The sequence below is a fragment of the Enoplosus armatus genome, chromosome 5 (assembly GCF_043641665.1).
Source record: "Enoplosus armatus isolate fEnoArm2 chromosome 5, fEnoArm2.hap1, whole genome shotgun sequence".
NCBI lineage: Eukaryota > Metazoa > Chordata > Actinopteri > Centrarchiformes > Enoplosidae > Enoplosus > Enoplosus armatus.
Window position 1 is genome coordinate 5230787 of NC_092184.1, and position 21568 is coordinate 5252354.

General features: G+C 40.8%; 1 protein-coding gene and 3 non-coding genes across 6 annotated transcripts; 1 reads left to right on the forward strand and 3 right to left on the reverse strand.

Annotated features, from left to right (window-relative positions):
- Nucleotides 1-306: 306 nt before the first annotated feature.
- Nucleotides 307-13153, forward strand: LOC139284958 (heterogeneous nuclear ribonucleoprotein L-like). Of its 3 annotated transcripts, XM_070905351.1 has the most exons (14): nucleotides 307-418; nucleotides 1377-1492; nucleotides 1751-1988; nucleotides 2629-2714; nucleotides 3289-3385; nucleotides 3843-3915; nucleotides 8723-8755; nucleotides 9352-9423; nucleotides 9786-10033; nucleotides 10588-10709; nucleotides 11126-11327; nucleotides 11598-11655; nucleotides 11967-12077; nucleotides 12541-13153. In XM_070905351.1, the coding sequence occupies exons 1-14, from the start codon at nucleotides 341-343 to the stop codon at nucleotides 12597-12599; spliced, it is 1593 nt and encodes a 530-aa protein (XP_070761452.1). In that variant the 5' UTR covers nucleotides 307-340; the 3' UTR covers nucleotides 12600-13153. The 3 variants fall into 3 exon arrangements, with proteins under 3 accessions (XP_070761452.1, XP_070761450.1, XP_070761451.1); XM_070905349.1 differs by lacking the exon at nucleotides 8723-8755 and having other exon boundaries at nucleotides 341-424; nucleotides 11598-11659; nucleotides 11983-12077; XM_070905350.1 differs by lacking the exons at nucleotides 8723-8755; nucleotides 9352-9423 and having other exon boundaries at nucleotides 341-424; nucleotides 11598-11659; nucleotides 11983-12077.
- Nucleotides 13154-14391: 1238 nt separating this feature from the next.
- Nucleotides 14392-14582, reverse strand: LOC139285943 (U2 spliceosomal RNA). The gene has a single exon (XR_011597364.1). It is a non-coding gene; the product is annotated as a U2 spliceosomal RNA (small nuclear RNA).
- A 3835-nt stretch (nucleotides 14583-18417) lies between these two features.
- On the reverse strand, nucleotides 18418-18608 carry LOC139285945 (U2 spliceosomal RNA). Its single transcript, XR_011597366.1, has one exon. It is a non-coding gene; the product is annotated as a U2 spliceosomal RNA (small nuclear RNA).
- A 1497-nt stretch (nucleotides 18609-20105) lies between these two features.
- On the reverse strand, nucleotides 20106-20269 carry LOC139285944 (U1 spliceosomal RNA). Its single transcript, XR_011597365.1, has one exon. It is a non-coding gene; the product is annotated as a U1 spliceosomal RNA (small nuclear RNA).
- Between the last annotated feature and the right edge of the window lie 1299 nt (nucleotides 20270-21568).

A 21568-nucleotide genomic window follows, 5' to 3' on the forward strand; every position in this document is an offset into this window, starting at 1 on the left:
TGGCCAAAGTAGTGGAACAATAGTCAATGTAATATAATTAAATATGAAAAAATTATTTCTGTCCGGTAATGTGAACGCATAAAGAAGTTATTTATCAGAATAAACGTGGCTTCAGATGCTTCGCGTACATCGTTGGATAAAGACGTTTAATACCGTGAAATAAAGCCTATTTACGTTCCTGTTCTCCTATTGGTCGTGACTCAATAGATTGACAGCTGCCTGAGCCTATCACAGCACGTAGTGCCGTTGTACTGGGCGTGGACACGAGCCTCGTTTTTCTTGACTTTTCCGTCCATTTCAGTTCATCGTCACTACCACCATCCTTTTTAACCGGGACAACATGGCTACTGCAGCGAGCCGTTACTACAGCGAAGACGGCAGGGCAACGAAGAGACAGAAAACCGACGGAATGGCCACGGTGAGTGTGTGAGCTGTACTGGAGATTAGCTTAAGTTGCATAAACACCGCTACCGTGCTGTTGGAAGAATTTGATTCATTGAGATGCGCGTTGGGAAAATAAAACTGTGTCACGACGCGTCGCAGGTCATTACATCTGTGTTTGCGTGAAGGGTTGTCGTGCATATCTCTTCTTATGAGCTAATGTTGTATATTATACGTCTGAAGCTAACGAGGACAAATCTCGAAACATAAATGGTACATGTGCCTGCGCTGAACAGTTGAATGGGATCGTTTGAGGGCGGTTTCCCCAGCCGGGCCTCGCCTGAGCCCGGCTTTGTTCTAGTACCGGTAACGTTAGCAGTGTGCTAGCCGTAAGCTACACACTGTAAAACGGCTGTTGAGACTGGCTAGCGTCAAGTCATCCGCTATCATTTGTGGGGTAACATGCTCGTTTTTACTGTACACGCAAGGTTGATCAAACCAATAAAAAGCGTGTTAACGGAACCGAGTAACCTGGGATTAATTAACATTTTGTTTTAAGGCAAGCGCACCACAAATACCGAACAAAGAACAAGTAACAGAATCTATTGGCTCTGTTATGTCTTTGAATGGTTTCTAAAAATACAGTGTTACGTGTGCAAAGGACATGTTACACTGATTCCTGTCTTTATTAGTTTATATGGCTGGGACAATACTCATTGATCAGAACAGAAACTAGAGCTGAAAATGAATTTCATCTGTTGTCCTTGGTCAGATGTTAAAAAGCCTTCCTACTGTTTATACACATTACACATCGACCAGTAGATGTTTCCACATGTTGGTGTGCAACATAATCATGCTAAATGCAAGAAATGACAGAAGTCAGTTCAAGACAGATGACCAGATTGCAACAGAGAAGGCTCTTACTGTGAGTAGATAAGACTAGAAAATGTCCACACTGAATGTGTTTTGCTAATTTTATGTTTTCTTTGACATAGGGATACGAAGATCCACACAAGACCCTTCCTTCTGTGGTGGTTCACGTCCGGGGGTTGGTGGACGGTGTTACAGAGGCTGACCTTGTGGAGGCCTTACAAGAATTTGGAGCAATCAGGTAGACAAAGACAGCATTTGTCTGGAAAACATGTTTTTTAAAAAAACAAGTCCTTTCCACAGTGCAGATTAATCTCACTTTGTCTATTACTTGGATTTTAGGTGCATGGCGGGTTTACTTAGATGCAACCTGTAGCCTTCTTACCTGCAAGATGTTTTAAGAATAAAATGTTGACAGGCAATTGGCTGCATATGTGGTCTAGCTAAGTTCACGGTATCAGCCTTTTCTTCTAACCCCCTCATTGCCTTTTGTTTTTAGCTATGTGGTGGTGATGCCCAAGAAGCGCCAGGCCCTGGTGGAGTATGAAGACATGAACGGATCGTCCACAGCCGTAACGTATGCCGCAGACAACCAAGTTTACATCGCCGGCCACCCAGCCTTTATCAACTACTCCACTAGCCAGAAGATCTCTAGGCCAGGAGACTCTGACGACTCTAGGAGCGTCAACAATGTTCTTCTGCTCACCATCATGAACCCCATCTACCCCATCACCACGGTAAATGCAAAGATTTGGGCTCATTTTTATTATGATTTTCATTCACACAGAATAGTGGCGCCGGTGTTTTAATTAAACAGAGCTGCGTGTTGTTGAAATGACAGTACTGTTGGTAGTAAACAGAAGCCTGTCAGATGTTATGCACTGAGTACAAATATCCGCTAGCTAATGTTTTAATTTTATCTTGTAATTTCTTAATGTGCTCCCCTGCTGCTCTCCTGGAGTTTGATTCTGAGACATTGTGTGTTACTGTGTTGGAAACATGTTGCCTAGTTAGAATTCCAGCTGAATTTGGCGTGTTGAAATATTTAATATGACTACAGTAGTGGTTGTCAACTGCCCTTAGACTTAGACTTTATTAATCCCACAGCGGGGAAATTTAAATTTTCTCTGCATAAGAACCAGTAACCAAACGCATCCAGGGCTGCCATACATGAGTCATTCATGAAACAAAAACGCCAAACATTTGCTGTTCCAGCTCCCAGCTGTTGTGAGGCTTTTCTGCGTTTTTAAACAGAGGTTACATTTACATATGCCACAGTGTTGTTGTGCTCACTTTGATTTAACATTTGTCTCCATTTCTGTGTAGTATGTCTATAGTACTTGTTTTGTTTGTTTTTAACTATGTAAATTTCCACAGGATGTCCTCTACACGATCTGCAACAACTGTGGGCCCGTGCAGAGAATCGTCATCTTCAGGAAGAACGGCGTCCAGGCAATGGTTGAATATCCTTTTTCTTTGGGTGCTATCTGACATGGGAGTCACAATCTGCAATGTGTTGACTCCTGGTATATGTCCACAGCATGGTAAAAAATATGCAAGTGTGCACGTTGTAACACTGAATGAACAGACTGGTAGTCTGTGTTGTTTTACGACAGGAACTCGTCTGGTATGGTATGTAGGTTTGAAACGCCCGTGTCCCCAGTACAAACAAACCAACCCGCCGGACACAATGTTTTAGAACATGTAGGTGTATTTCACAGATGTAAAAGATAAAACACTGGTAGTCAAAGTAATTTGGTGGCTTATGATTGTCTGGCAATCATAGGGAGGCATATGCACATCCAAAAATATTTTGCAGGTGCTGAGTACTGATCTGCTCAAAAGAACAAAAAAAATACCTGGCCACTGCTCTTCTTCAGGTAAAAAACTAAATGTTGTCATATCCCTGTGGAATTATAGAGGAACTGGGAACAACAAAGCAGTTTGCAGATATTTTTATCTTTGGTGGTCTGCATCATCATTCTTGTCGTCATCATCCTGGTTACTTCCCTGTGTTGTCCTTAACCCTGTCATTACATTTGACTCTGTGCAAAGTGCCCAGCGAGCCAAGGCTTCACTCAACGGAGCAGACATCTACTCTGGCTGCTGCACGCTGAAGATTGAGTATGCCAAGGTATAACAGCAAAACATGGCACAGTCAATAGAAATCATATCATCTTGAACAAAATGGGTGTGGTGGGAGCATGTACACATCCACAGTATAATGCAAACCAACACGATAGCCCTGCTTGGAGTGTCACCTTTCTTTCAGTTGATGAAACCCCTCATGACGGTCTCGTTTAAATTAATGCAAACTTACACACAAAGTAAATTCACAAATGTATAATAAAAAAAAATCCATTTACCATAAAACTGTCCCATATGTGTAGCTGAGAACAACAGCAGTTTGTTTTTTCTTCTGAACATTTATCTGGACTACGTGTCCTGAAGGTTGTAACACAGCTCCTGTTGGTTCAGTTATATTTGGACTATAAACAAATGTATGAATAGCTTTACATTTTTATTTAGTCAGCAGGATGAAACTTCATTATACATTCATGCTTGTATTCATATAAATTGTCTTTCCTCAGCCCACTCGCCTGAATGTGTTCAAAAATGACCAAGACACCTGGGACTACACGAACCCCAATCTGGGAGGCCCAGGTAAAACCTTAAACACCCGAACACATTTCTAAGCATTTGCTGAGCGCCACACACACGCTTTGTAGCTTAGAAGCTTGATACTGTTAAGCACCCTTACTGCCACTGTGAGGAGTTTCAGCAAGCAGGCTACTGGGAACCCGTCATTGATAATGCTACTGAATAGATTTTAAATGTGTCCAATATGCTAATTCAGTATTTTGGGAAGAACCTGTGTTGCTTTGTGTCTTACTCTAACACTTCTCAATACACACTATAGTCAAGGTTCATATGCAGGAGTGAAAAGTTATGGAAAATCGGGGGCATGATGTGAAGAATATTCAGGTTAGATAGCTCATAACAATCCAATTGTAAAAATCAGTGGGCATCAATAATGTTAGCATGAGATCAGAAATGTGAAATGAACACCCACAATTCCTGCTAAATACTTTAAAGCTAAAATCGCTGTGTGGTCGGGAATGGCAGGAACACATTTGCAGACAGAGAGATGACAGGCAACATCAAATGTATTTTTTTTTCTTTTTCAAGGTGTACAATTTGTCACTTTGGAGGAAAGCATGTGATTTCTGGAAACTGTATGTTCCTTTTATATCTTGAGGCTAGCATTCTTGTTCCTTGTGGCATGTAGTTGTTCTGGTTCACTTGACTGGCTTTGGCTAATTTGTCATAGAGTATAAATGAAACGCAAAATGCCACACTCCTAATTTTAATAAGGTAGGAAGGTTATAGGTAATTCATCACGATTTAATGATTCAATGGCATTTTCCACAAGATTATACAAATGGTGACGATTTATGCAGATTGTTTTGTACTTCTTTTGAGAAGTATCTATCTATTTAATATGTTATATTACTTTGAACATAGATAATGAAGTCCACAGTCTGACTCGCCGGTATATTTTTATATTCACAAGGCAAAATTATTGACCTTTCTTCACTGCTCTCCTACATTCAAAATGTAGGGCTGTGGTTGCATTGATTTTGTGATCTGTACGCTTTGTAGTAAGCATTCAAACTAGTGCTAATATGAGGTGGTTGTATTTAAAGGACTGAAAATGTGATTTTATTGTTTTGCACTTTTAAAGGTGAGAATTTGGCAAGCCAGTTTGGCTCTTTTGCATTAAGAGTTTTGCACATTGAAACTCTGTTGGGGAAAACTGTGCCAGAGCAAACATAAAATATTGTAAAGGCAATTACAATATTTGACTCGGGTTATCAGTTGCTCTCTGATGAAATCCATTTCTACATTAACTGGTTAAAAAGTCAGTTGGTCTCCATTCACTGGGTAAACCAGTGCAGTGACAGCTGTAATTTATGGGACTGTGTATCCTGTTTCAGCACCCGAGCTGTAATTATTCCTCCCATATAACCTTGTTTTCACTTTGACAGTATCACAAACCATAGCCTTAGTTCACCTGGTAAAGTTACTCCCAGTAATAATACAGTGACTATACAGTCAATAGTCAGGTTAAGTATGGGAGGAAGCCAAAAACAGACTTGCTGGACATGTACCACATATTATTTACTAGCAACAGGTAAGACGCTACATGAGTGTCAATCCTTTTTTAAAGAGGAATTTATCCATTATTGTTGTACATGTTGTTATTCTTCAATGTTGACTATTTTTTAAGATCCAAACATATTTAAAAGGTCTGCATGATCACAGTGCTGCTAAAACTTTCATCTGTTTCACAGTGGTAGATTTCTTATTTAAATATCTTGTCATATTCACACACTGCAAAACCATTCCACTGTTTTATATAACCTTTTATTTAATCAGGTCTCTCACAAAAGAGCTTGATCTTGAACTCTGAGAATACCTGAGTACAGCAGAGAGATAGAAAAACAAACCTAGCCAGGCACGACGAAAGGACATACGTTTGCTCTACAACCTTGTTATCTTATAATGTGATTTAATAACACCATTTTTTTTTGTGAAATGGGTTAATATAACTCCATGGTGGATTTGGTGTTGAAAGCCCTTCCATTTATTTTTGACTAGTATGAAGGAGGTGGCGATAGATGTTTGGTATGATTGCAGATATGACCTAATTTAACATTTCAAAGTATCAGTATGTTTTTCTTTCTTTCTTTACTGGTTGTAGTTTAAGTAATGGGTGTAGTCCAGTTCTGTTTGTTACAAAAGCAGCCCAGAGACAGGAGTGCTGTTGTCTGATGAAGACACAGCTGAGCGACAGGTGTTTCTTATTACCTCTTAAGAATCCTGTTTACATATTTCAGTCATGAAGACACTGTCATGTGCAAAGTTGTCTTTTTGCCAGCATTTGCGGTTCCTGCCTTCCTTACCACACCTTTTTTGCAGGGTTTTTGGGATCTCTTGGGGTGAAAGAAGTACATTAACTTAGAGTTCAAAATGATTGCACTATTGCTAATTTTTGTTTTAACAGTTGAGGGAACATGTATTTCAACTTTGAAAAAAATGTCCATGCCACCAAGACTGATCCTGGCCTTTTCCACTGTCATCTAACTACTACAATTAAATTATCCCATTTGGTTGCTTTTTAACTTTGACAGAAAGTCCCAACAATTGACCAACAGCATACTGAAGTCTAGCATGTACGGTCAGAGTCCCTCTGTGTGCAGCCAAAATGGGTTTGATACAAAAAAGAAAGTGGTTCTGACAAAAGACCAGTTGGTCAAACTTGTGTCAGACAGTTTTTATCTGTAACTGATATTTTGTAGTGTGATTTGTCTGAGAAGTGAGAACAGAGGCATGGACCAGCATCAGTAAAATACAAAGGCTATCTGCAACATCATGTAACTCTTATCTTCTCCTGATAAATCGGTGATCTCAGCAACTCCAAAAAACATGCACAGGAATTTGTGCTAAGAGGGAGAGGCAGATACATGCTGACAACATCACCACTCAGCAGCCACCATCTCAAGTATCCACTTCTTCAGTGAGGACACAACCACTATCATACAGAGGATAAACTACAAGACACCACCCATTCAACATGACGGTGTAGGACTGATATACCACTCATTCCTCATCTCTGCATTCCAGCACAAGAGCCACGAAGACAACTCACACTTCTAGAGGGTGGGGAGTTTTGGGCACTGAGCTACACTTGGTCCCTCCCCCCTTCCTGCTTTCTTACCCATTTTGAGACACAAGCGAATGACACATTGAAGCAGGCCAAAGCTTGCATCTACAACCCCCCCCCCCCACTGTCTACACCAAATGGAGACTGATACCAGAGAAGACACAGCATCCACCCAAACAGAAGGTAGTGACAGGCATCTCTCAGTACAACAGATGACGCATACTGATACTAACCAGTCGACCAAGATCACATTTTTAAAGCCATGGCCCGTCCTGTACTTCTGGGCTGCGTTGCTCTTGTTGACATGAAAAAACAAACATTCAAGCAGCACACTCTCCGACACTTGCTGACGCCGTACCAACTGATCCAATAGATGACTCACACCCCCCCGAATCAACACAAGACAACTGATGAAGACAAGACACTGCTGACAACACCATCAAGCACACTGAGAGCCCAGTCAGGCCCATTCTTGGTTTTACCCCTTATGTGTTTCCTTCCACATGGAATTCAGCTCTCCTCTCTTGCTCTTTCTCCCCATCTCTTCATCTTTTCCTCCCTCTGATTTTCTTACCACATGCATCCCTGTTTAGCTATCCCTTTTTTTTGAGTGCCGTTTTTTTTTTTTCCTTTCTTTCTTAATACTTAAAAGTCTCTAGAACCTGTGTAACGCCTTCCATGTGATGCAGGTTTGGCAATTTGCGGCTAAGAGGAGCCAGCTTCCCAACTGAAATGTGCTCTATGGCAGCCTCAAGGCCTACCAGTGGGCGCTAAGCGGACTATTCCAAAAAGGAACAAAAAGGATGGAAACGCCAACCAAACGGCCAACCAACCCACCAATGGGCGTTTCAAAACCAGGAATCGGTCCTGAGGTGGAGAGTTGTTTCCCCAAAAGAGGAAATGGATAAAAGTATGGGATGAAATGAATTGAGTGGAGAGTGGTGGAACTACTGCAGCAAATATCCTCCTCCCACTGTTTGTAAACATGCAGTAAGTAAATCGAGACCCTCCTCGGGGAACATAACTGCACAGCACCACATGACCCCAAAGCCCAGCACCCAACATCGCCACACAAGACTGACATAACTTGATTTTTCTTCCTCATACAGGCTTAATCTTTCTCTTTCTGGAAGAGGGTGATGGTTGTGGTTCTGTCGGAGGCTGCATTTCTAATGTCACTCAAACCTACTGTTTGTCTGTTCTATCTTGTCGCTTCCTCTGTTGGCAGTTTAGAGCCATCGGGAATCTCATTTACGTGTGGTAACCTGGACTTGTGTGATAGTTTCTTTGGGAATGAAATCATGTTTTTAATCTGGAGAAAGGGCGTGAACCTGAAAGTAATTCATGTAGGATGTGCTTGACCCATGACCAACCCTGTTTATTACACATACCTGGAAGGCCATGAGAGCTTTTCATGCACCAGCCACAGTGGCCGCTGGTGTCCAAACTTTACAAGCTGCTTTTGATATTTTAGTTGCCAAATTGCTTTTATAATCTGCATGAGCCTGGTTGGTCACCTGCAGAGGTACCAAGCCATCCGCATTTCATAGTCAATTTTTGTGTGCATTTATCCCGAAATACTTAAACCCAAATGAGGACAGACAGCTTTGTCGTGATTGGTTTTACTGCGCTCTCCTGACATTAAACTGGGGTAATTTCACGTTTGCCCAGAAAAAAAAAATGTACCTTTTGATTAACCTGGCTTCCATTCTGATTGTGTATGATTATTGTGTACCTGTACAGATGGTGATGCAGATGGCAATGGGAGCAATGCAGGTGTGTGTGAGCGTACAAACTTTATTTTTAAATGTAGCCATGTGTGATACTTATCTAGAGTGATTTTGTTTGATGTCCTAACCCTTTTCACTAGATCAGCAGCACCCCCCCATGTCATTTCCTCCTGTTCCACTTTATATGCTAATTTACCATGTGGATGTTTTCAGATTATAAGGGGCTTGTGTCTTACTGTCATTTATATAGAACCTAATATCAGTCTTGCCATCTGTTACATCACCGTACCTCCCTCCCCATTTCCCTCAATTCATTTGAATACAGACCATGGCTAGTGTAATGTGGGCGGAGGGTTATGTCTGTGCTGCTGTGGCTCTTATCGGTTTAAGATTAACTAATCAGTCAAGTACTATTTTGATTGAAGTCCTTGATAAAGTTATTCTGACAAATTATTTATCTACTTTATGGTGTGCAGTCTGAGGCAGATTTTGGCATCAAAATGTCAGTTGGCCTTGACACCATACCGTAAATACACAGGCAACCCGTTGTCATGTGTGTAGTTTCCGGTCTCTTCTTATCATATTTATGTGTCACTTTTTCTTTCTCCACCTTCCTCCTGTTGTTTTGTCTTCCTATTACAGAGGATGTGAATGCCAACCCCAACAAGCGCCAGAGACAGCCTGCTCTGCTGGGCGACCACCCTCCAGAGTACGGTAAGACTCTCACACTGCTGGGAAACCAGAAAACGCACTCAAACATACTCTCCTATACAAAATACCCAGCTTATCGCTTTTGTACTAAAGTTTAAAAAGACAACCTGTTTGTAGACAGTCTGGATTGTTAAACTTGGATAGGAATTAGGTTAAATAAGTAATACATTTAAATACAAAAGAAAGTAAATGGGTCCCCTACACGGTGACAGTTAAGTTTTTAACTTTACCTCTACATATTCTGTGTTTATGATACAGGGACCAAATCTTTTTCACAAAGTTTTCCAAAAAAAAAAAGAAATAGTTCTCTTGAGTTGACCTCACCATAATAGTTTATTTTCTGTTCTCTCACTTGCTGATCTCAGGGGGTGGTTACCATGGCTATGACGAGAGCTACGGGTCCCCACCCTATGAGGGTCGCCGCATGGGTCCACCAATGAGAGGGCGTGGTGGAAGAAACTACGGGCCAGGCTATGGACCGCCTCCCCCTCCTCCTGGCGAATATGGTGGCCACGCTGAGTCTCCAGTTGTCATGTTGTACGGATTGGACTCCACCAAGATGAATGCTGACCGTGTCTTCAATATCTTCTGTCTCTATGGCAATGTAGAGCGGGTCAGTGTCCGACAGCAGATGTGTAATGTTTTTGCTGTGATGGGGAAGGAGACTCTTGTGTTTTTATTAATGCATTGTTTTGAAACGTGCAAGCTTTTTATCAGGCAAATATTCATGTGTAAAACCGACTGTATATACAGATAAAGAACGACAGCCCCACCTACAATCGCGATACAAATAACACCCCTATCAATTTGCTAAAGGGCATGTCATGCACAGAAAAGATAAAAATGTGTACATTGTGCAGAATATGCATGAGAAGAAGCAAATCAACAAGTTGAAATGATCAACATGAATGTTAAGAAAATGTAACATTTAGACTAAAACAAGATTATCACCTGAAAACTCTCAGAAGGGAATTGGTTTTTCATGTGACATGGGTGGGGCTTTTCTGCATTTTGGAAGTGGAAAATATTTACTCCATAACGCTCGCTCCAAGCCATCATCTCAAACCCAACAATTTGTCTAGAAATGAATGCTTTGTGTCTCTTGAGGGCAGGGAGGCACTGTTTTGCAGAAAACTGGTCAATCCTGTCTTCTGTCACACTCTATAGGTGAAGTTCATGAAGAGTAAGCCTGGGGCAGCCATGGTGGAAATGGGAGACTGCTATGCAGTGGACCGTGCCATCACTCATCTCAACAACAACTTTCTCTTTGCACAGAGAATGAATGTGTGGTGAGTTCCATAAACATTTCTGCTGTCCAGAAGAAGTACGCTTTGCAGTAAGGTAGGAAGTCTCAAGCATGTTAGAACTACTGAGGCCTTGTGCAAACGAGACAAATTAGTGCTATTCTGGTAATGTATGTGTCGAGCCAAACTAACTGCTAAATAAGGAAGGAATGATTCATGTACAAAGCAACTTGATGGCAACTCTTTAAGTGAGGGGGAAAAAAACTCTGATTCTAATGGTGGTAATTAGCTCGGCTGTGCACAAGAACCACTAATGTTAATATTAATATACATCTCCTCCAATATTGTACAACTCCTTTGTCGGGCTTCAGAAATGTCGGCGCTCAAGCCTCTCCTGGTGTCTCTCCTAACTTGTAAATGGAAAATACCATTTTAAAATGTACAACCATCCCTCCCTGCAGTGTGTCCAAGCAGCAAGCCATCGTACCTGGTCAGTGCTATGAGCTGGAAGATGGCACGAGCAGTTTCAAGGACTTCCACGGCTCCAGGAACAACCGGTTCACCTCCCCAGAACAGGCGGCCAAAAACCGCATCCAGCACCCGAGCAACGTGTTGCACTTCTTCAACGCCCAGCCAGACGTCACACCAGAGGTTTTCTCTCAGGTCTGTAGATGGAGGAAATATGGGTGTGTGTTTGGAAAACAAATTGACACCATCGCCTGTATTTTCTTATTGAAGAAGGCAGCAGGAGGAAAACATTATTGCTGCTGATTGTATTTTATTGCATTGGAATGTTTATGGCCAATGACGGTATGTTAATGCTTTTATTCAGATAGTCAAAGCTTGCAACATAGTTGAGTACTTTTTTAGTACTGTAACAGTAAGTGCTGTTTTTTTAAAGGCAGTCCCTAATAAATGTTGTGCTCTTTACAGATTTGTGATGAGATTGGTGTCAAGTGCCCCGTTAATGTCAAAATGTTCACAGGAAAGAGTAAGTTGTTTCGATTCTGCTTATTGAGATATATTTTTGTTTTTTAAGACACTGAACATGTAGAAAAAATATAGTTAACATCAAACATGGATGCTGTAACATCTGGATTCCTTCAATTGAAATAAAAGCAACAGACAAATGCTTCCCTTAAATTAGTGTTTAGAAAAAACTAGTTGTCAAGCTTGACGTTGATGAACATTTTAAACCAGGACAAAAATGAATCTTGAAATGCATCCACACTGCATGCACTGATATTTCTCTATCTGGAATGTGTTGTAATTTTGACCCCCCTCTGCACCTCTAACCACCAGGTGGTGCAGCTCCCAGTGACCGCAGTGCTTCAGGTCTGCTAGAGTGGGAGTCCATCAATGATGCCATGGAGGCCCTGGCCATGATGAACCACTACCAGATGAAAAACGCAGGTATGTGTAGGACACTCTGACATCTTGTCTGAAAATGCTCCCATGAGCCTCTGTGGTGCAGGAAATCCCATCTCTAACTGAACAGGAATTCAGACTGAAAAAGGCCCCGCATTTAAAATGAAAATGTTAAAAATGTGTGCTTGCATGTTGCCGCAGTGCCCTGCCAAATCAAGGTGCATTGCATGAGGGGGCTGCATTTTGTCCACCGTGCTGCTGTCTGTAACACCTGTATAACGCATGCATACAGTTTAGAAGGACAATTGTTGGGAGCAATGTCACCTTAATTCCATGTTTACATTTTTATTTTTTTTGGGGGGATTTGTATTTACTTGCAGTTATGACACTTGCCTCAACTCCAAAAGAGGTTACTGGAGTAACTTGAATGTAAACATTATTATTATTATTATCCTCCCATGGGTCATGTTTATCATTGCCTAATTTTAAGTCTCGTCTCTCTTTCTAGCTGGTCCCTACCCTTACACCCTCAAGCTGTGCTTCTCCACCGTTCAGCACGCCAACTGAGCGCACCCTTGTAGCCAGGGAGACGAAGCTGGTCCACCATTCCCATGTTCACATGTACTTTGACCATGACTGCTTGCAACACACCTGGGGGAAAATTGATTTTCAAAAACACCCTAAATACTGTGAAATATTACCTTTCACAATGAAATTGATCCCTTAAGTGCAAACCCCTCATATTTGTTATATTAAGCAGACATAACAAATGCTAACAGGCATTTAACAGTTTTGATATTTATGCTCCAGATGTGGTTTATAGAGTATCAGTACCTGTGTGTCTTCAATATTAAGTTGTCCTTTTTACTTTTTGTATTATGCTTATACAGTAACCTGACATGTGAGAAAGCATATTTGAAAGAATTGGTTTTATGCTCAGGTGGTTCAGTGGCAGTGGACAACATGGTTTTGTAAAAGATTTGTCTTTTGGAACTTTTATTATAGCTCACTTTTTTTCTTTTTGTGTTATTTTAATTGCTACCTATTCAGTTCTGCGTTTCCATGTCTGATATGCAGATGGAGAATTGTTTTGTTCTAAGAAAATAAAAAATCAATTTAAAGTTGAGTTTATAGTGCCATCTTTCTGAATTCACTATCGCGTGTTTTCCTGTCTGTTCTGTCAGTATCTTTTACTGAAGACTGGTACATTTTTAACTGCTCGATACTGAATGTAAAACAAACAACTATTTGCAGAGCCATGGTATCTGATGGTGGGCTATCAAGACCTTAACTATAGTAGTGTGTCCCAAAGTCAAACTACATACTCATTTCAAGCAGGTTGAGTATGTAGTGTGCAAACTATAAAAGTTACCAAATAAAGTGAACTCAAACCAGACGTATGCATATTGACATGGTCAATTGTGCCGTTGATGGACAGTAATATCCCTTAATGCAATACGTGAGGGAGCTGCTCAGGCTTGAAGAAAGGGCTCTTGGAAAGTATCCGCTGTACAGTCTTAGATATTTTGCTTTCTTTGTAAAGTTTAGCTGCAGGGACGTATGAGGTCACAGTTTGACATCTGACGTGCCACGAAGTTTCATTTCACACACACCAAGCTTTAGAAAAGTATAAAATGGTAGAGTGTGTGTGTGTGTGTGTGTGTGTGTTGTACAGCCAAAACGGTATGCTATGACCTTTGGTATGTAATACATACTAGATAGAATTGGTATACAGTGTTGATTTGGGACAGAGTCCGTTTAACTGCAACTAAACCATAACACGAGTTTCTGAACTAGTCAAAGAGTGTATCGGCTAACCGCGTTTGAACGATTTACTTTACTTTTGCCCTAGAGACAACAATGGCGTATTTTTAGATGCACACCGAGGACAGCTCAAATATTTAAAAGAAAAAGGTTACAAACTATCTCACTGAAGAGTTTGCTTTTTTATGTTCGGGGGAGAGCACAACCGCAGTCCCCGACAAATACAAAGTGGAAACATGTCACCACTTTGCAGCCTCCCGCTCTTAAAAAGAGAATTATAGACACTTACAATATAATACTTAAGATAGATATCACAATCCAAATGATGTGTATTGTCTACGAAATTTGAGATGTATTGTTTATGGCAACTTAATCACGATGGATACATGCTTTCATCCCCAATGTTTGTTTCTTCTCTTCAACTCCACAGTTGCTTATTCAACTCATTTAATAGTTGCATGCATATTACACACACATCACATCTTGCTCCCAGATTATACACTGCAGTCCAACACACCGTGCTCTCACACGTCTGCGCAGGTAATCATGACAACACACAGTGATTTACAATCATTATTTATGTTACACAATGAAAGGGGGGTGCACCGTTCCTGGAGATACTGCAATACCAGGTCGATGCGTGGAGTGGATGGAGCAAGTCCCTATTCCATCTCCCTGTTCCAAAAATCAATTTAATATATGGTCCCCGGGTAGGGGACGTATCAGATATTAAACTGATAAGAACAGATACTACACTTGATCTTAGCCAAAAGGCCGAGAAGCGATATTGAGTCGTTGTCGGAGATACGGAAGTGCTTCTCGGCACCGGGAGTCTCAGTGAGAGGTCTCGCGGTGAATGATGTGTTTAAACGACACTCAGTAAAACAGACAACAAACTCACCAAAGAGTTTACGGGTGAAATATCATGCAAACGCACAGAATGTGTACATTTGTAAGAAACGAGGGATTCATCATACGGTGCCTGGCCTCTTCTTGGTCACGTGGTACCCTCTGGTCCAATGAGAACATAAATAAACTGAAATCTAATTTACAGCCACTTTAGGAAAAAGGTTGCAGCATGTAAAGACGGAAACAGATGTGTTACAAATGTTAAACATGCAACGAAAATAAGTGAATGGAGCTCTCTGTGGGAGAAGAATATAATGTGTTTTTTAGGTCCAGTCACAAAATACACAACAACTAGAAGAGCTCCGGTGGTCTCTAGTGGAGGACAGCGCTACCTGCAGGCCAACCCTACTCTGAACATTTAAAGAGCCGTAATGGAGAGTCCTAATGTTAACTCTGTACCGCATTAATTCGCTGCTTTATTCAGCGGGATGTCGATTTTCAGATTATTTCAAAACATTTCATCAAAAAAAATGTGAAAAAAAAACTAAAGTGAACAACTGCCAGATTCTTGTCGTCTTCGCTGACTGTTTACTTCCAGAGCTCTCCTATTGACAACAGAGAATCTGAATATATTAACTTTTGTGCTTCTTTAACAGTGGCTCACAAGTTACATGGTATCGATCTCTACTTTTATTGAAACTTGAACAGCTTCACAGCAGTTATTACGAATTCTTTAGTTAGGACATTAGGCTGCCTACACATTAGGACATCGCCATAAAAACATTTTATAATGTATGTTTGCTATGTTTGTTAATACTCTCTATCTATACTGTAAGTCTACTTCTGCACCTTGACCACCCGAATGTCCCTATCTGGGATAATAGTTTCTGTACTGTGTACTTGTGTTTTATATGTGTGTGTGTCTATATTGTATGTATACTATTTTTGCTGCTGTTTGCAAGCCAAATTGCCCCTCGGAGGCATTGAAGCTCTACTCTACTTTACTCTACTCTACTCAGGTCCGCATTGTGCAGCACGGCCCTATCAGGTTTACCTGATGAGTGGTATCACACAGTGGAACTCAGACAGGACCTCGGTTGCCATATGTGGTGGCAAAGGACGGCCCCCCAGCATCTACTCTGCGCCGCTGATCGACACCTCAACACCCACTGTCGGCAGCTGTTCGGAAAGACTGTGGAGGAGAATTTCCCTGGCCCTGCTGATGTCCCTTCCAACGAGCTGCTCGGGTTGGAGTGCCCATTCAACCAGAGCACAGGTGAATCTGGACCTCTCTCTCTCTTCAGGACATTGTCAACGATAGACCTGGTCCAGATCGAGGCAGACGAGGCGTACCGGAGCGACGTGGAGGCACATGGCGACGAAACCTCCACTGTTCACCCTCCAACCTTTGTGAGTAACTGTCTGCTAAAATTAAATACAATGCACTGGTTGTTGGAGAATGTACACCGCATTCGTATGGCAACTTTTTAACAGGATGCCTGCAGTCCAAACCCTCTTCCTGTCTTTCAAAAGTTAGAAGTGTTGAACTGCTCTGTGCTGTGAGTGTGAACAACCCTGGCTGTTTTGCAAATTTGATTTTATTATGCTGTATAACACAATACAGTTCAACAACAGTAATTTATATATACTATATGTTTCTCTGTATCTGGCTAACAGCAGGAATAAAATAATTTAGATACAGTGCATCCGGAAAGTATTCACGGCGCTTCACTTTTTCCACATTTTGTTATGTTACACCCTTATTCCAAAATGGATTAAATTAATTTTTTTCCTCAAAATTCTACACACAACACCCCATAATGACAATGTGAAAAAAGTTTTTTTGAAATTTTTGCAAATTTATTAAAAATAAAAAACTAAGAAATCACATGTACATAAGTATTCACAGCCTTTGCCATGAAGCTCAAAATTGAGCTCAGGTGCATCCTGTTTCCACTGATCATCCTTGAGATGTTTCTGCAGCTTAACTGGAGTCCACCTGTGGTAAATTCAGTTGATTGGACATGATTTGGAAAGGCACACACCTGTCTATATAAGGTCCCACAGTTGACAGTGCATGTCAGAGCACAAACCAAGCATGAAGTCAAAGGAATTGTCTGTAGACCTCCGAGACAGGATTGTCTCGAGGCACAAATCTGGGGAAGGTTACAGAAAAATTTCTGCTGCTTTGAAGGTCCCAATGAGCACAGTGGCCTCCATCATCCGTAAGTGGAAGAAGTTCGGAACCACCAGGACTCTTCCTAGAGCTGGCCGGCCATCTAAACTGAGTAATCGGGGGAGAAGGGCCTTAGTCAGGGAGGTGACCAAGAACCCGATGGTCACTCTGTCAGAGCTCCAGAGTTCCTCTGTGGAGAGAGGAGAACCTTCCAGAAGGACAACCATCTCTGCAGCAATCCACCAATCAGGCCTGTATGGTAGAGTGGCCAGACGGAAGCCACTCCTTAGTAAAAGGCACATAGCAGCCCGCCTGGAGTTTGCCAAAAGGCACCTGAAGGACTCTCAGACCATGAGAAACAAAATTCTCTGGTCTGATGAGACAAAGATTGAACTCTTTGGTGTGAATGCCAGGCGTCACGTTTGGAGGAAACCAGGCACCGCTCATCACCAGGCCAATACCATCCCTACAGTGAAGCATGGTGGTGGCAGCATCATGCTGTGGGGATGTTTTTCAGCGGCAGGAACTGGGAGACTAGTCAGGATAGAGGGAAAGATGAATGCAGCAAAGTACAGAGACATCCTGGATGAAAACCTGCTCCAGAGCGCTCTTGACCTCAGACTGGGGCGACGGTTTATCTTTCAGCAGGACAACGACCCTAAGCACACAGCCAAGATATCAAAGGAGTGGCTTCAGGACAACTCTGTGAATGTCCTTGAGTGGCCCAGCCAGAGCCCAGACTTGAATCCGATTGAACATCTCTGGAGAGATCTGAAAATGGCTGTGCACCGACGCTTCCCATCCAACCTGATGGAGCTTGAGAGGTGCTGCAAAGAGGAATGGGTGAAACTGCCCAAAGATAGGTGTGCCAAGCTTGTGGCATCATATTCAAAAAGACTTGAGGCTGTAATTGCTGCCAAAGGTGCATCAACAAAGTATTGAGCAAAGGCTGTGAATACTTATGTACATGTGATTTCTCAGGTTTTTTATTTTTAATAAATTTGCAAAAATCTCAAATAAACTTTTTTCACGTTGTCATTATGGGGTGTTGTGTGTAGAATTTTGAGGAAAAAAATGAATTTAATCCATTTTGGTATAAGGCTGCAACATAACAAAATGTGGAAAAAGTGAAGCGCTGTGAATACTTTCCGGATGCACTGTAACTGAATTAAAGTTCACACATACAGTGTTTCTCAGGCTGTGAAACCAAACTAGAGAAAGTCAGGATTAGGGTTAGGATTTTCAATTTTGGGGAATGAGCAGAACTAGAGAGCAATGAAGCCTCAAAGGTTCAATCCAATCAACCAGTGAGAGGATTTAAGAATAAAGAAATGTTTACATATAATTTCAAATGTACAGAGGGCAGCGAACACAACCCATTTCTCTTTGAAATCTTCTCATCTCACTCAACAGTTACTTATTCAATTCATTTAACAGTTGCACACTTGTAACATGTCAACACTTTGCAACTTCTTGTCCTCAGATCAAGGACAATGTACTCTTCAGTTAAACACAACATCACTTTAAAAACTCTGTGCAGTTCAAGGTGGCTAATATCACATAAGAAATTACAGTCTTACACTTATACATTGAGAGGGAGGGTGCACTGTTCCTGGAGGCACTGCAATACCAGGTCAATGCATGGAGTGGACAGAGAAAGCCCCTAATCCATCTCCCCCATCCAAAAAAAACAATTTACATAGGATCCCTCATGGGAAGCATGTCAGTTTTGGAACTGTAGAGAATAGATAATACACTGCATCTCGGCCGTGAGGCCAGCAAGCGATACCACATACATGTCAGAGGTAAGGAAGTCATTCTCTGCAACAGGACTCTCACTGACTGTTTGAGTTTGAGTTTCAGGAACAACTCCACCATGAGCAAAAACAAACTGTACTACACACAGTAGACAAGTGAAAGGGCAGAAAACAGCAGCAAAATGTGTCATTTTAACAAGGTAAGGTTGTCTCATATGCAGCAACACAACGCTTCCTGGTCATGTGACATAATATGGTCTAATAGGAATTTGAAACGTGAGAACTATGTTATTTACTGTCAGACGAGAGCTGTAACTTGTCTGACAGTAAATAATTCACAAGACTAATGTCATGTGAATTATAGGTGCGAAAAGCGACTTTAAATCATATAAAAAGTCCTCTCTGAGGGAAGAAAATATGTTTGATCTGTTTACTCTCTGACGAACAACAAACTGAGCTCCAGCGCTCTCCAGTGGAGAAAAGCAGGAACTGCACTCTGCAACCCACTGCATATCTCACACTCAGTGCTAAATTACAGTTTATGCAAATTCAGAGATTTCAAAATATATCCTTGATTTAAAAACAATTATTTACTAATGGGCACAGATCCTCTACCAAGTTGTAAATAAAGTTCAGTTTCAGTAATAAACTGTCCAGTTTACAGTACTTCTAGACTTCACATGTTGTGACATGCAAGTCTACCAGTAATGCATGCTTAAAATATGCTCTAAGCATCATACAACCTCAGCAGCATTCTTTACTATTACTGTTATTAATAAACCACTTCACAGAATGACTGCACTTTTTTACTGTATAATATATTATGTTATCCTAGTATATAAGTTTCTCCTAGCATTCCTCTTAAAAGATGCTACAGGGAGTACAGGAGATGCAAATACATTATTTATCTGTAATTAAGAGTCTGTAAGTGAAGTAAAAGTGATGTGACTGTAAATGGGGATAGGGCTGTAATAAGTAGCAATTCTCAAATAATTTAAATGTTTTTTGTTGGACTGCCAATATCATGAAAGCACATCCTTCATGACGTTTTATTGGTAAAATATATATATTAATGTATAGACCTGCAAGATATAGCATCTTCATACTTTCCTTTAAGTGTACAATTCCAGTATGTTTGTAGTGACATGTCAAATGTAAATCAAAGCACCCTGTACATACTGTATAAAGACATTTATACATGTATTTTATCCACCTTCTTCATGTATATAAATAATCCTTTTTAAGGTACTTGTGTGTATATCATCAAATTAGAATAGAGCTTGAGATAAACACAATATGAGCATGTGTAGCAGCTCCAGTAGGCAGTGCAGGCATAAGTATAATATATATAACATTATAGTTTCATATCTATGAGTAACTGAGTAACTATCTATGTTGTCTTTGGTTTTACCTACCACTTTTCCTGATAACTATTATTAAAACTTAATGATGAGAATAATTCAAAAGTTGGATAATAAGTTACAACGGAGCACTTATACACATGTCCTTAATATTAAACATTTCAGTCAGGGGAGAGCGCGAACGCAGTCCCCCACTACCACAAATTATGCAGTCGAGATTCCCACATTTGGGGAATTCGCAGAGGTCAGCTCAACCGGAGTGCAATGGTTGGGCCTCGCCCTGGGTGAACCACCTTCTTGATCATGGTATCTCCCCTGCCAGGTAAGTATGAGTTGTACAGCTTAGAGACAAAGGGGTCTTTCACAGACATACCATGCTGACTGCTGGTGTTATCACCATCTGAACACACACGCGATCGGCTCTGAAGTCATTAAGCAACAAGTACTTTGAGCAGACCTGTCTTTTTTGAAAGATTTGACGTAAATTAGCGACAAATGTGACGCTTTTAGTTCATTTTCTGCTTCCCATAATGCATTGCAGTTATTCGCCGATGCTTTTTAAAATGACTGTCGTTGTTATGTGAACACGAAGATTCGGCCAACGTAACAAACAAATTCAGATTATAACAGCGAGATAATATTATAGTGTGTCTTTAGCATTATGTGTTTTGTATAACGACAATATCAATGTTTTCCATTCCCGCATATGGATGATGAAGAAGGAATTGCGCATGCGCAGTAAAGAAGCGGCTAAAGAAGAAGAAATGCTCTAATTGTTCTGCAGTCTCTTAAATGACTCTTTCGCGGAGCTTTCACTCATTTTCACTAACAAATAAAGTAATTAATTAAATTAAAACATGCATTAAAAAATGTAGTCGTTTTGTGTTTAAAATGTATTTTAGGATTTTTCCGATAAACTGCAGTCTAAGGACTACTTTCTCTGTCATGTGTATTACATATATATATACATACAATAAAATACTATTTTAATTTTAAAGGGTGAAGTCCTTTTCAGCCCACAAAACTCAAAGACAATGTGTTTTTCTGCGTTTTCAACAAACTACACTTTTAAGCCTCTCAACAGCAGAATGAGGTCGTTAATTAGACTCCACAGCCGCCGCATTAGATCCATTTAAACACTTTTCATTGTGTTTGCACAATTTTAATCCACCTGCTTGACTTAAGAAAAGAGTTTTTAAAAGTTTTGAAGCACAACACAGGCATAAATCCTCCAAAACCGACTGTATCATTAATGTCTTAAGCTAACGTTAGCTAATTAGTTACACAACGGAAAAAAGCTGCAAGGTCCTTTAGTTTAGTTGTTGACATTAGAGGCGTGTTTTACTGCAAATAAAGGATAAAACAAGTAGATTATATTACTCAAAGCCTAGGTCCCGAAACGCCGCCCAACAAACAAGGTGAAGAAGCTGTTCGGGTCTCCTGTCGTGCCGGAGGGCAGCGGCCATGTCACATGATGCAAATCAGAATCAGAAATACTTTATATGTTAAATATGTTCACCTCTGCAGGGCCTCCAATGAGTGAAGCACGTAGCTGAAGACTGTGTTCACTCCTCACACTGGCAGAAATGTTGATGTGGACTGAAAATAATGTGTTAATAATATACATGT

Excerpts from the sequence above, each read along its gene's own strand:
- LOC139284958 (XM_070905351.1), top strand. The coding sequence starts at position 341 with ATGGCTACTGCAGCGAGCCGTTACTACAGCGAAGACGGCAGGGCAACG. Across the intron at positions 1,493-1,750 it reads CAAGAATTTGGAGCAATCAG|CTATGTGGTGGTGATGCCCA; the intron begins GTAGACAAAGAC and ends TTTTGTTTTTAG. Across the intron at positions 11,656-11,966 it reads CAAAATGTTCACAGGAAAGA|GTGGTGCAGCTCCCAGTGAC; the intron begins GTAAGTTGTTTC and ends TCTAACCACCAG.